The sequence below is a fragment of the Equus przewalskii genome, chromosome 7 (genome assembly GCF_037783145.1).
Source record: "Equus przewalskii isolate Varuska chromosome 7, EquPr2, whole genome shotgun sequence".
NCBI classification, from domain to species: Eukaryota; Metazoa; Chordata; class Mammalia; order Perissodactyla; family Equidae; genus Equus; species Equus przewalskii.
In genome coordinates this window covers 94,006,930-94,021,354 of record NC_091837.1, presented here as the reverse complement: position 1 = coordinate 94,021,354, position 14,425 = coordinate 94,006,930, and the positions used below count along the sequence as shown (strand labels likewise).

The 14,425-nt window shown below is 51.5% G+C and overlaps 1 protein-coding gene across 22 annotated transcripts in view; it reads right to left on the bottom strand.

The window, feature by feature from the left end:
- The window catches only part of ATP9B (ATPase phospholipid transporting 9B (putative)), a 280,418-nt gene that overhangs the window by 13,877 nt on the left and 252,116 nt on the right, over positions 1-14,425 (bottom strand). For all 22 annotated transcript variants that reach the window (XM_070627960.1, XM_070627961.1, XM_070627971.1 and 19 more), the window contains 5 exons: positions 12,441-12,585; positions 11,864-11,928; positions 10,774-10,929; positions 10,544-10,608; positions 4,370-4,478 (listed from right to left, as the gene is read on the bottom strand). In XM_070627960.1, the coding sequence (XP_070484061.1) occupies positions 4,370-4,478; positions 10,544-10,608; positions 10,774-10,929; positions 11,864-11,928; positions 12,441-12,585 (540 nt within the window). The remainder of the gene's footprint in view (positions 1-4,369; positions 4,479-10,543; positions 10,609-10,773; positions 10,930-11,863; positions 11,929-12,440; positions 12,586-14,425) is intronic.

The following is a 14,425-nucleotide window of genomic DNA, read 5'->3' as shown; positions in this document are numbered from 1 at the left end:
TGAGTGAACTTCCGTAGAAGGTGTGAGGTGTGGGCTGAGGTTCTATTTTTGCCTGTGGGTGACCAATTGTTCCCACATCCTTGTTGACAAGATGATCCTTCCTCCGCTGGATTCCCTTTCACGTTTGTCAAACATTGGGTGACATGTGTGGCTCTCCTTCTGGGCTCTCTGTTCTGTTCCACTGATTGATGTGTCTATCCTTTGCCAATAGTACAGCACCTTCACAGCTGTTTTACAGAAGGTCTTGAAATCGGGGAGTGTGAGTCTTCCCATTTTGTTCTTCTCTCCCCAAACTGCGTTGGTAATTCTAGTTCACTTGCCTTCCCACATAATCTTAGAATCAACTTGTCAATGTTCAACACCATGGAGTTTTTCAATCCATGAACACGCATGTTACACCTTTCTGAAACCTCTTTCACTGTGTTTTCGTTTTCAGCATACGGACCCTGCACATACGTTGTTAGAGTTAAATCAAGTATTTCACTTTTTTAGGCTATTATAATCAGTGTTTAAAATTTTTTTCAGACCCAGACTGTTGAATTAGTTTTCAATTAGAAATGATTAAAAATATTTTTTTCTTGTATCCTGCAAGCTTAGTTAAGCTCACTAGTCCAGGAGGTTTTTTGTGGATTCTTTAGGATTTTGGCATCTGCAAACAGGTATTTGTATTTCTTCCTTCCTAATTTCTGCATTTAGTGTCTTCCTGCCTTAGCACTATCATTATTAAAATTACGTAAGGATACAAATACACATTTCAAAATCTAAAACCATTTTGAGAATATTTAACGGAAAATGAAAAATAGTAAAGTAGTCCTAATAGTTCAATATCTGACCTTCCACGGATTTTTAAGAACCTACCTGACCTCTGACAGTCAGTACAACCACAGCCAGTGTCTCCACAGTTGGTAAGTAGTTTAGTTTATCATGAACACAGAACTATGTACCAGTGACTGAGTCTACAGCTACGAGTCTGAGATGCCTCGGGAGCACGTGGGCAAGCTTGGCTGACCATGGTCACCTTACCAGTCCTGACCCCTGCATCTCAGCTCAGGGGGCTTTTCATAAGAGGCCATAGACCACTCAGGACAAATAAAGTCATCTGTAGAGTCAGGAGAGGGATAAATACATAAAGACAGGACGAACTCCCTATCATACTGGCAGCACCCAGAAAATTAGAAATGACTGTACTCATCACAATCAAAGTTTAATAACCCAAAGCAGAATCTGACCTTCAAAAGAGGAATACCAAATATTATTGTTACAAATACATCACTCTCTGAAGGGATGAAAATCATATGGATTTAGGAGGAAGGAGGAAATGTTGCCTCTCTGTTGAACTGACTTGCCCAGTGGTCACTGAACAGACACTGTGTCCCAGCAGGTGTTGGCTGATCTTGTTAGAGCAGGCTGTCAAATAAGTATCAAAACAGGGTATTTTATGTCAAAGTGTAGCACTCTCCTCTGTTTTGCAAGGGATGTGCTCTCTGCTTCCCTTGATTATCTTTGAAGGTATTTTATAAAGTTACTGTGACCTGAGATTTCTGCTCAGAACTCGTCAGAACTCCTAGATAAATTATTCATTGGACACTTACTTATATTCCAATTTGAGGCTTATTTTATGCTGCTGCCCTATGCTCTTGTTTAACTATTATTTAATTTATCCTGAACTTACATTTTCTTTTCCTGACTAAATGCAGGCTTATTGAGACCAGGACCCACCAGCCCCAGCACAGCACCCTCCACAGACCTGCCAACACTGATGGAGCCAGATGGGCTACACCACCGCCCAGTGCCCGGCTATCAAAGGTACTGGATAGCAGAGCAAAGTGTAATGTTCAGAAAACTTGGCCAACGTTCAGAAGCAATATACAGCTTCAAAATATTTCTCTGGCTTCAATAAGAAAAAAACTCTCAATTTTTATCAAGGTAAGTGGTTCAGTACCTCAGTGCTACTTTGTTTTCAAAGGACTTGAAGTATACCAGATTTTTAAAGATGTATATACTGGCCCAGTGGCGTAGTGGTTAAGTTCGCACACTCTGCTTCAGCGGCCCAGGGTTCACGGGTTCAGATCCCAGGCGTGGACCTACACATGGCTCATGGAGCCAGCCATGGCCATGTCTCACATAAAATAGAAGAGGACTGGCACAGATGTTAGCTCAGCAACAATCTTCCTCAAGCGAAAAGAGGAAGATTGGCAACGGATGTTAGCTCAGGCCAATCTTTCTCATACACACACGCACACAAATACACACACACACACAAAAATACACACACACACCATGAAGACAAACAGTACAGATTTTGGATGTTGAAGAAAAAGATCCTAGAGAAAATAAGTGACTGAACTCTTGTCAAAATAATTTAGGAATGGGGTCCTGACTTTAGGATACTGACACATTCTGAACTGTTGACCACCTTGCCAAAACTGGGAAGGTAGTACCCTTAACGTGATCCAGCTTAATCAGAATCGCACATGGTTTCCTGACATCCCCTCATGTTGAATGTATCAGCTAATGGCATGGAATTGACCGACTCATGCCTATAGTCAGAGATGAGCTGGCTAGTCAAGGCAAAAACCTGTGACCTGTAAATGTATACACTGTACTTGGAGTAACTCAGAAACCCATAAGAAAGATGCTGTGGGTACACTCTAAATCCTTAACAATGGTGAAAACATGTGTCCTGCCAGTGGTCAAGTCTGCATTTGCACTCAGTCCTCCTGATAATTCCTCCCACCTTGACCACCTGGCAGCAACAACCGGGCTGTCCTGCAGTGACCTTAATGCAACTTAGATACCAAGATCCCGACGGCCTCCAATTTTAGGGTCACTCATCTCGTTTCCTACTCTTACAGGAAAAGCTGTCTCCCCTTCCATTTGGGAGGCAGTATTGAAGCCAACATTTCTGGAGTCTCTGGAAATAAGGAAACACACGATCCACCAAAATTATAATTATTTGCAATAGCTTCCTGTAGTTTTTGGATCTTCAATCCTATTCTGCTTTACTGAAGGATAATGGTTTTACCATTTTAGGATATTAAACCAAAGAGTTTTCCTCTACTTATAATATTCACAGTGATGTTAGCGTCATGACAACAATGCTTGAGATATATATATGTCTTATTATCAAATCAAATACTATCAAATATAAGGCTTGGTATTTTATTCTACTTTACACTATATTAGTGAGCTAGCCTTACTTTTGTTTTGATTATAAAAGTAATACGGACATTTTGTATTTTTTTCAAGGAACTTTAAAATCTTAATTCCATCAGATCCTTACAGCACCAAGAAATCCAAAGATCTAAGTGGCTCCAGCACCACTCTGACTGGTTAGTGGTCAGCTGGGCTCACGTCTGGCTGCTTAACGCCTCATCTAATTCTTTCTCATTACACCATACTGCCATAGCTTTAAACGTCTGAGTTGATAATTTCAGGTTATCAACTGTAAACCCAAATTTAATATGGGGTTAGTGGGTTTTGTTCTCAGCGTTGGTTCAGGAAAAGCCAGCCTTTCGGAAGATTCCAAAGCCGCCACAATTTGTATTTGGGGAGTTAAGTGGGTCTTCCACCCCATGCAGCCTGTTTTCTATGCTATAAACATACACTTTCATAAAAAAAGTGATAAACTCAAAACTTCATTCAGATATATTTTAGTCTTAACAGAGCCTAGTTTTAGGCCGAGTGAGTGAATCTTTTGCATAACTTCAGGGAAGCATAGTTTTCTGGGTGGACTTTCTTCCCAGTAGCGTTACTGCAACAACAGCATCTGGGTCTCAGGGGCAGAAACACACTGTTGATAGTTTTCAGATATAGTTCTGAAATCCATAAGTAGAGAGACTGGGCACGCACAGGAAGTTCCTAGTCAAGGCTCCTGGTTTTCTAACTGTGGATGCTGCACCATGCAGCACACAGGCAGGAAGAGGGTCCTGTTGCAACACAGCCATGCTGGCCAGGTCCAGCCACAGCCAATAAGCATCCTTTACACAGAAATAGGACAGGAGCTCCTATCAGCACTGGGTGTGCTCAGGAGTCTATCTGCTAAATTCACAAAAGTTCCACAAATGGTTTACAGCACCCTTTAATATTATAATTTTATGCATGATATCAGAGCTTTATTGCAAACATTTAAGAAAACAATTAGTTTCCCTGGTACGTTTTCCCCTTTTGAAATTTAACTCAAAAGGAAAATGCCAAAAATAACTAGTAGAAATGAAAAAGTTATCTGGAAGGACAGAGAACAGATTATTTCAAACCTGCTTGGAAACTGCCTCACGACTGACTGGCACATTTCTCATAGCAAATCTTCTCATAAAATGCCAGGAGGGTTTGCTAGTGGCTGGAAAGGCAGCCTAGCCTCAGAGCGTACCTTGGTGAGGTCCTTGTAGAGCTCTGGGTAGAGCATGGCCATCTCGGGCTTCACATCCTGGTCCAGCACTAAAGAGAACACGGGGAACATGGTGTATATGGTTGCATATCTGGAACCGAGAGGAGAGTCACGTCAGGGCGAAGCTCACGCAACACCACGAAGACCTTTGCAATCGGAGGCCAGCGGCTCAAAACTGAATACAACAAAAGTAAGCGGGCAGCCAAGTACACTTTTTCCTAAAATTTAACACTGACCTCATAGCACAATCATGTGGTCTATAAGCCACAAATGCCCACAGGTAGCGGAACCTATTTTTTTTTCTTTTTAAATTAAACTTTTCATTTGAGATCATTATGGACCTGCATATAGTTACCAGAAACAACAAAAAGAGACCCCGAGTGCCCTTTGCCCAGCCTCCCCAATGGCAGCATCTTGCAAAACTGTAGCCCAATCCCCCAGCCAGGGTGCTGGCTCTGACCCAGTCCAGACACAGGGCATCCACCGCCCCAGGGCCTCTGGATGCTGCTCCCCTCTCGCCCCTAGAGCCTCCACCACCCCAGGGCCTCCGGATACCGCTCCCTTCCAGCCCCTAGAGCCTCCACTGCCCCAGGGCCTCTAGACGCCCACTCCCCTCCTGCCCCTCCTTAGCCCTGGTCACACTCATCTGTCCTTCATCTATAAGTCTGTCATTTCAAGGTTATCTGCACACAGCACAGAGGAGATGGCATTTGGGGGTTGGCTTTTCCCCTTAGCCTGATTCCCTGGAGAGTCACCCAGGTGTTGCTATACCAACAGTTCCCTCCTTTTGATGGCTGAGTAGTATCCGTGGTTGTGGATGAACCAGTCTCTGTACCCCAGTCATTCACTGAAGCACATCTGGGTTAGTCCCAGTTTCTAGTTATTACAAATAAAACTACTATAAACAGTCACTGCACAAATTTTTTTTTGTGAAAGTAAGTTTTCATTCATTTTGGACAGAAATGCCATATGGGATCATATGCCCAGAAGTGTAATTTCTGGGTCACATGGTAGTGGTATATTTAGTGTTTTAAAGAAACTACCAAAATGTTTTCCAGAGTGGCTGCACCATTTCACATTCCCACCAGCAATGTAGGAGATCCAGTTTCTCTGAATTCTCACTATAATTCGGTATTATCACAGATTTTTTAGCCATTCTGAGAGGTATGTAGCGGTATCTCCTCATGGGTTAAACTTGCATTCCCTGATGGTCAGTGATGGTGAACATCTTTTCATATGCCTTGGCCATCTCTATCTTCTCTTGGGCGAAGTGTCTGCTCATGTCTGTCATCCGTTTTCTAGTTAAACTGCTCTTGCTGTTGCGTGCTGAGTTCTTCACATATTGCTGGACATGTGGCTTGCAGCTATTTCCCTCTGGTTCCTGGAAGAACTCCTTCCTGGATGGAGCCGTGTGCCGTCCTTTCCGGCAGCACTGGAGACGGGGGTGCTGTTCCTTCTGGCCTGTACTCTGATGAGGAACCTGCTGCCACTGGAACTGTTCTGCCCACAGGGAGGGTACCTTCTCTGTCACTGCTTTCAAGGTGTTTATCTTTAGTTTTCCTAAGTTTGACTGTGATGTGTCTTGGTGTGGATTTCTTTGAATTTATCCTATTGGGGGTTTGGTGACCTTCCTGAATTCCAGTGAGGTGTAATTTCAGTGTGCAGTGTAGCAAGTTTGGACAGTGTTTACAGTCCTATAACTTCCTGCATGGTCACAATACAGAGCATTTCCATCCCTTGTGACCATCCCGGGTCAACACCGCACACTGCCCAGCCCAGGACAGGCAACGGAGAATCTACCCACGGCACTATAGGGCAGATGTGCTTCCCCAAGTGTCACATGGATGGGATCAGACAGCACCAACTCCCTGTGTCTAGCTGCTTTCCTGGGCACAAAGGCCTCGAGCCTTACCCAGCATGGTGTGTGTCGTCTGCCCTCCTCTGCTGCTGTGTGGATTGAAGGCAATGTGTTCCCCTGTCCGTCAGCTGACGGGTGGGTTGTCCCATCTTGGGTACCACAAAGACAGCAGGGCATGTCCACGTACCAGTCCTTGTGTGGACTCATGTTGGCTCACGTGGAAGCGTGTGATTAATCTTACAAAAACGGCCAGGCTGTGTTCTGGAGTAGGCTCGCTCTTTTGCATTCCTTCCAGCAACATGCTCCACATTCCTGGCGATTGGTACCATCAGCCTTCTTAATGTGGCCTGTGTAGCGGTATCTCACCGTGGGTTAAATTTACACTTCCTATAACTGATGATGTTAAATAGATTTGTGTGCTTATTGGCCATTCTTAAATCTTCTTTTGTAATATATGTTCAAACCATTAGTCTTTTTAAAAAAATAGAGCTGTGTGAAGACCATGAACTATTCCGGATACAAACCTCCTGTCTGATAGGGGTTCTGAAACCGGTTTCTCCCAGTCTGCGTTTTTATCTGATTCATGTAGTCTTTAGAAGAGCGAAGACTTTTAATTCTGATACAGTCCATTCTGTCAGCTTTTCAATGGTTCATGCTTTTGAACCTAAGATATTTGCCTATGGAAGGGTTCCAGGATTTCCAGCTGTTACTCCTGGAAGTTCAGCAGCCACTTCCCCTCTGTCGGGCACTGGTCCCTGCTGCCCACTGTACACTGTTGGAAAACAGGCTTTCAAGTGTTTTATCCTGTCTTCCAGCTGGTAGAGCTTCGAAGACAAGCCCCAAACCCTAGTGATGCGCCTGCAAAGCTCAATGTCTCTCAAGGACACGTGTGCAGTGGAGAATTTCTCTCAGTGCCAACCCTCTCCTGGGTGCCCGATTGGGACAACATCCAGCATCTCACAGCACTCCCAGGCTCTCTCCGTGGGTCCCAGTGAGGCCATGAAGTGATCCCACTCTTCCCGCCGCCCCTGGGGTTGGGGACGTCAGGTGCACTCAGGCTCTTTCCAAGGAGTGCCTTTGGAGGGGAGCGCACTCCCAGGGCCTGTGGGGGGTGCCCGTGCAGGCTGCGCGTGGGCAGTGGGTCGAGGGGGAGCACCCACGCCTGCCACCACAGAGCCAGCCCGAACCTCACGCCTGTCAGGCCTCACAGAGGAATCAACCAACAGTCCAGGTGGGCCTCCCCTGGGTCCCCGTTCCCAGACAGAGACAATGGAGTGAATAAAGATAAAAACCACGAACTAGGTAAAACTGAATTCTGTCAACTGTCTTGTAGCTTCTAGAGCCAGTTTTTTGATCAGAGGAGAATATTAATTTAGTCAGCTTAGATTCTATTTGATAAAAACAACACATTGCTTCCTGCACAACTCTTTCTATTTGTGTTCCAGCTGAGGGCAAAACTGATTTTATCACTTATTTTTGAAGAAGCTTAACCTGAAAACATCTCCCTTCCATTCCTACCAAATTTGGGGCAGTCACGCTTAAGAAAACTATAGATGCCTCATTCACGTGAGGGACACGCAGAGAAACTTTCAATAAACGCAATAAACAGCAGCTTTAAAAACAGTTGGGGCTGGTGCTGACGAGGGGAAGGATCAGGACAGGCAGGCCCAACACGGTCCTTCCGGGATCACCCCGTCCCTTAACTCTTCCTAATGTTTCAGAGCCATCATTTTTAAAATGCGAAAGAAAGTGAGAATGGTTATACTTTTCTTTGGCCTCCAAGAAGAAACGCACTGTACCAATTCAAGACATAATGAGCATCACTGCGCAAATTCTCGCTCCTTACAGTAATTCTGTAAGAATCACTGCCGGGGAAACGTAAAACCAGCCGCGGCTCACCTCGAGCACGCCCCCCGCCTCTGAAGCTGAGGCCCTGAGCAGCGGGCCTGGACTCGGCGCACAGCCGCCCCACCCGGCGGACTGCTGGGCACGCGGTCACTCACGCGGAAACGCCCGCCGGCCCAGGGCGGCCCGCGCCCGCGGAGGCTCTCCCCGCTGCGGGCCCGGCTCGGTCCCTCACAGCCTCCCTCGCGAGCGCAGGACCGGCTCCCGGCCGAGGGCGCGGAGGGCGGTGACGCCGCGGCCGACGCTGCTCACCTCGCGCAGGAGTTGAGGTGGCAGCAGCCTGCTGTGCGGAGGACGCGCTACTGTTTTCCTCACGACTGATCTACTTACAGACCGGAGGCGGCCGGGCCAGGCGAGGCGGGCGGAGAGGACCTCCAGCCCAGAGAGAGCCCGGCTGGCGGGCTCGGAGCGCGCCGCCCACTCGGACGCCGCTCACGTCCGGAGCCGAGCTCCCAGCTCCCCCCGCGCAGCCCCGCGCCCACAGCACAGGCCCGGCCGGCTCCCGCACTCGCCGCCCGCGCTCCTCCCACAGGCGGCCCGGCTGTGCGCGCCCCGCCCCGCCGCTGCCCCTCAGCCCCAGGTGCCCGCCTCAGCCCCGCGCCGTCCCCCTCAGCCCCGCGCCGTCCCCCTCAGCCCCACGCTCGCCCCTCAGCCCCGCGCCGCCCGCCTCAGCCCCGCGCCGTCCCCCTCAGCCCCGCGCCGCCCGCCTCAGCCCCGCGCCGCCCGCCTCAGCCCCGCGCTCGCCCCTCAGCCCCGGGCTCGCCCCTCAGCCCCGCGCCGTCCCCCTCAGCCCCGCGCCGCCCCCCTCAGCCCCGCGCTCGCCCGCCTCAGCCCCGCGCCGCCCCTCAGCCCCGCGCCGCCCGCCTCAGCCCCGCGCTCGCCCCTCAGCCCCGCGCTCGCCCCTCAGCCCCGGCGCCACCTCCCCACCCCCCCAGCCGTCGCCCGCGGCAAAGCTCAGCCTGACTCCAGGAAGACTCCCCGAGTTCCAGATCGCCCCCCGCCCCGCGCTCCCAGGGGCCCCCGGGCCCAGCCACAGCTCTGCCTATGACATCCGCTCTGTGGGAGTCACACTCGCTGTCGGCTGGCTGGCTGGCTGTCCGCACAGAGCTCCTGGTCCGCAGGAGGGCCAGGGCCTGCCGAGCCTGGGCGCGGGAACTTCCCAGGAGAGGCCGGTCTAGACGGAGGGAGGCGGGAGAGGGAGGCGGCAGGGAAGGGCCCAGGGAGAGAACACCAGGTGCGAAGGCCCAGAGGGAGATCTGGACCTGGGAGAGCGCAGGCAGCAGGCCAGCCGTCAGCCCAGGCCCCGCGGGAGCCTCAGCCGGGGCAGGAAGTGGCCGCCCTCCGGTCTAACGGAGCCTGAGCCGGGCAGCCCCACGCTCCCTGCCTCTGGCCTGGGACTCAGGGAGCTGTGAGAGCAAATGCATCCCTAACAGCGCTCTTCCGACAGGCTGAAATAAGTCACCTTTGCTCTCCGCTGACCTGAGCTAAGTGCCGCAGGAGGAGGGCCTGGGAGGGGCAGCCGCGGCCGTCTCCACCTTGTCCCGCTCCTCCTGCGAGCTGGGGGCCTCACTCACGCTCCGGCTCCGGCTCCCGGGTCTCCTTCCTCACCGGACGGACGGGACGAGCGCTCGGAGCAGTGACTGCCGACGCCATGGCTATCTGACCGCCTCCCACCGCGCCGGGAGGAGCCCCGGCCGGCGGCTCTGAAGTGGGGCGTCAGGGGAGAAGCTGTTTACCTGGCCACCGCCCCAGCAGGCACCCTGACTTGACCTCCCGTGTAACTGCAGAGGGCGAGGACGGGGACTCCAGCTGACTCGCTTTAGCAGGAAATGCCTGCTTGGTGATTTGGCGGCGCAGTGAGCACGGCTCTCTGGGGACCGCATGCTCGCAGCACCCTGGGAAGCTCTCCCCTGAGCCGCCCGGCAGGTCTCCAAGGACCAGGCCCCACGACCAGCAGGGAGACTCTCTGAGTCTCCTGGAATCTGTTCGGTCCCATCCCAACACGTCTGTTCTCGTGTGTCTCTGCTGCTCATGGGGCACGGCGCCATGGGGGTTAGCCGTGTTCCAGTGGGAGAGGAGCAGGCTTCCGGAAGCAGCCTCCTCGAGCCCGGCCAGCTCACCCACCTCATTATGCCACGGGACGCTTTAAAAATCTTGGACCAACACAGGTCCTGACTCAAACTGTGGCTTCCCCAAGAAAACAGAAAACCTAATGAGAAAACTTAGCATGGACAGCTTTGTCTTCAAGTTCCCCCAAGCAACACATGAGTTTCTTGCATCAGCATTATTCACTCTGAATGCTGACTGCGGAAGGAAATACTCAGACGAGATTCTAGACAGGTGTCTTTCGGATTAAAAGCTCTCCCCACGCTGCCGCTGAGCAGTTCACTTACCCGACCATGAGGAAGCCCTGGTACAGAGGGACAGACGCGAAGTAGAAGACGGAGGAGAAGACGGCCTTCAAGAGAGAGAGCAGCCGTTAGTCCTGTGGCTTCGTCTCCACGCAGGCTCCTTGGGCCGTATGCCAACACCCAATATGACATGACTACGTCAAGTGAACAGAGGGTCCCGAGCTCTCCCCAGGGCCCGCCCTCTACGGCAGATGGAGTGAGGGCCGTGGTACCTGCATCGTGGAGATGATGAGGCCCCTGTGCATGACGAATTGGCCGAGCGCTGCAGACCTCTTGTAGCTGCTCCGCCCGTGCACCATCAGCAGCCGGCCAATGTGCTTGAACTGCGTGATGGAGAAGTCTGCTGCCAGCGAGGCCTGCTTCCCCTCCTGAAAAGGAGCCCCGTGCCTGCTGAGAGCCACCTTCCAGAAGCGGCTGTTAGAGCTCCACCTCAACGGGAGGAAGACTAAAGTCCCTGTTCAACCTTGAAGGGGACAGCCTACCAGGCACACCGACAGCCACAGGGACTGCTGAGGTGAGGGGCAGCGAGAACCCACACGGGTGTGGGGCACGTGCCCACAGGCAGCTGGCTTTATGGAGCTGCTCACCAGGACTCTGGAAGAATTCGCCTACAGCAGCCTGCTGGTATCAGAGAAATTAAGAGAGTGGCAGAATGTGACACCAGCTGGAGACGGGCCTGTGATGCTGGGCATCTTCAAGACAATTCTCTACCCCTTACTTATCTCATAGTTAAGAAAACAACCCCCCTGATTTTTCACAAAGCTGCTGAGGGCTGAGTGAGGCAGCTGATGAGAAGCACTTCACGTGCTATAAATGATAGTGACAGTCAGGCACCCGGGAGTAAAGCAGCCAAGGGAAAGAGCTGGGCTGAAACCAGGCTCACTTCCAGATCTTTCTGGGCATGTTTTTATATGGGCACGGAAGACAAACCTCAAACAAGAGCTCACCGTTGGCAGGAGACACAGACGCCCAAACATGACACCATGTGTAAAACACGAGGGAGAAGCCGGAGGGGCTGTGGGTGGCCACCAGAGGTTTGCCGAGGACTTGGTGACATCTGAGCTGAGCCTCATGGGGAGGGGACTATGGGTTTCAGGGTCCTGCACGCCACTTGAAGAGCAGCGAGGACACCGCAGGTCTCGGCACTGACGTGCTGTTTCCCACCTGCGTTTCACGAAGGGCATCACAGAGTGACTGGGGCATGTCACAAGCGTGCAGCTCGGAGAGTGCTAGAGAGCGGGCTCTCAAGGACGTGCTAACTGAGTGCAAGCAAGAGATGACCGCGACAAGAGGACAATGTACCTTCCCTTCAATCCCGATCCCACAGTCTGCTGCCTGGATCATGCTCACATCGTTTCCTCCGTCGCCTGAGAAGCACGAGAAGTTGTGAAATGAAATAAAACACCTGGACGTGACCCTGTTTTTCTTTTACCAGTAGAGGCTGTTTTAAAAGGTCTTCTAATAAAGATGAAGTAATTCTGGCGTTAGAGACTGAACACGATTGTGCCTTCAAATCTCAGGACTTCAGTTTTCTTTTTCTTTTTTTTTGAGGAAGATTAGCCTTGAGCTAACTACTGCCAGTCCTACTCTTTTTTGCTGAGGAAGCCTGGCCCTGAGCTAACATCCGTGCCCATCTTCCTCTACTTTCTATGTGGGACGCCTACCACAGCATGGCGTGCCAAGTGGTGTCATGTCCACACCCAGGATCCGAACCGGTGAACCCCGGGTCGCCAAGAAGCAGAATGTGCAAACTTAACCGCTGCACCACTGGGCTGGCCCCAGGATTTCGGTTTTCTTAAAGCTCGCCAGTTAACAGGGCGAAGCCACCTTCCACCACCTCGGCGGCCCTGGCACACACAGGACATGGCGGGGTGCTCACCGATGGCGCATGTGCGCTTCCCGGTGCGCTGCTGCAGCAGCTTCACAATGCGGGCCTTTTGGGTGGGCGAACAGCGGCAGCACACCACAGCGGGGCACTGGCAGGCCAGCTCCGCAAGCTCGTGCTCGTAGTACCGCAGGCAGACCTGGAAGACAATGTACTGCGTGACCGCCTGGTCATCAGCTGAAGCTCCCACGGCTGCAGGAGAGTCCCACGGCCCCTCCAAGTGTGCCACGTGGGTCCTTTTTGGGTCTCTTTCCCCAGGGGACGGCCACCCTGCCAGCTGGGGATTCAGTAGTGATGGACAGGTATACAGAGGAGGCAGGGGTGAGGCGGGAGGAGAGGCCAGCATCCAGGGCCTCTGCAGGACAGAGCATGGTGGCTGCACAGCTGCAAGGCCATGTGGAGGGGCAGCAGTGGCGGTCAGGGGCCAGGCGGGTCTGGGAGTGGGGACTCTGCATCTCATTGTGAGCATCACTGTAGGCCAGGGGTTTGCACAGGGGACTGACGAGGCGCCCCCTTACTGATGTGACCCAGATGATGGAGGATCGCTCCATGGAGCTCTCCTGACTGGTCTGTCTTCGTTCAGATGACCTCAGCCCCCTTTTCCCAGCACTTGGCTAAAAAGGGCTTTGTCTGATCTTTAATATAAAACACTCTTAGTATCAACCCTTAATTCCCCATCTTGGTGGGGAAAATAATCCCCAAAAGCTACCTGAAGGCTGGGGGTCCCCTCACTGTGCTGGATATTCTGAAAGTGACCTCACCACGAAGGGTAGGCTGTCAGAGATCCAGGTTCTGAGACCTGCAGCATCACTACCATCAACAGTTCCATGTAGGGGACTGTGTGTGTTGTCCCCCATGTCTGTGGCGGCTTGGGAAACTGCTGATGACCGCGTGTGTGTATGTGTGTGATGTGTGAATGTGTGAGAATGTGAGTGTATGTGTGTGTGGGTATGTGTGTGAGTGCATGTATGTGCATGTGTGCATGTGTGTGTGAGAGTGTGTGGGCTACAGATATGGAGTCTGAGGTCACATGTGTATTCCTTTCTCTTTTCCTCTTGTTCTCTGGTGGCAAAGAAGCTCAAGGCCATGTCTGCAGACCCCATTGGGGCCACACAGCCTAATTCTTGCAGAGCGTCTTTATGCTGACTTGACCTTATTTTTCACTCTTTATTTTCCCTTTGCTCTTTCTCATTCACATAATTTAAGACTGATGTGATACTCTGTTTTTTTGCTAGCCATCTCAACCTTTTTTGGAATATGTCACAATATAAGAAAACAAAATAAATGGGATGTCATATTAAAGAGAAAGTCACTGGTCCTCAGCTGCAGCTTCTCCCATAAAACATTCATAATGAAAGTCAATTAAAAAACTTTGTTAAAAAGACAAGAACATGGTCTACATCTGCAAGCTCTAGTTTAGATCCATAAGCTATACATCATCTGATCAATTACAATACAGTCAGTTTCTACACAGCAGACAAGTGCACATTTCTGCCTTCCACCCAGCCAGGAACCTACCTAATGCATGGAACGTGAGGGATGTACATGCACAGCATGGTTCGGGTTGGAGGAGAGTCACCAACACACACGAGATCTCAGCCAACCTCCAGAAGATGAGAAGTGCATGGAGGCAGGTGGACAGATGATGCACACGAGGAGGAAGGAGCAGGTGGACAGATACACTAGGAGGGAGGAGCTGGTGGACAGATGCACACGAGCAGAGAGGAGCAGATGGACAGATGCACAAGGAGGGAGGAACGGTGGACAGATGCACAAGGAGGGAGGAGCAGGTGGACAGATGCACAAGGAGGGCGGAGCAGGTGGACAGACGCACACCAGGAGGGAGGAGCAGGTAGACAGATGCACAAGGAGGGAGGAGCAGGTGGACAGATGCACAAGGAGGGCGGAGCAGGTGGACAGACGCACACCAGGAGGGAGGAGCAGGTGGACAGATGCACAAGGAGGGAGGAGCTGGTGGA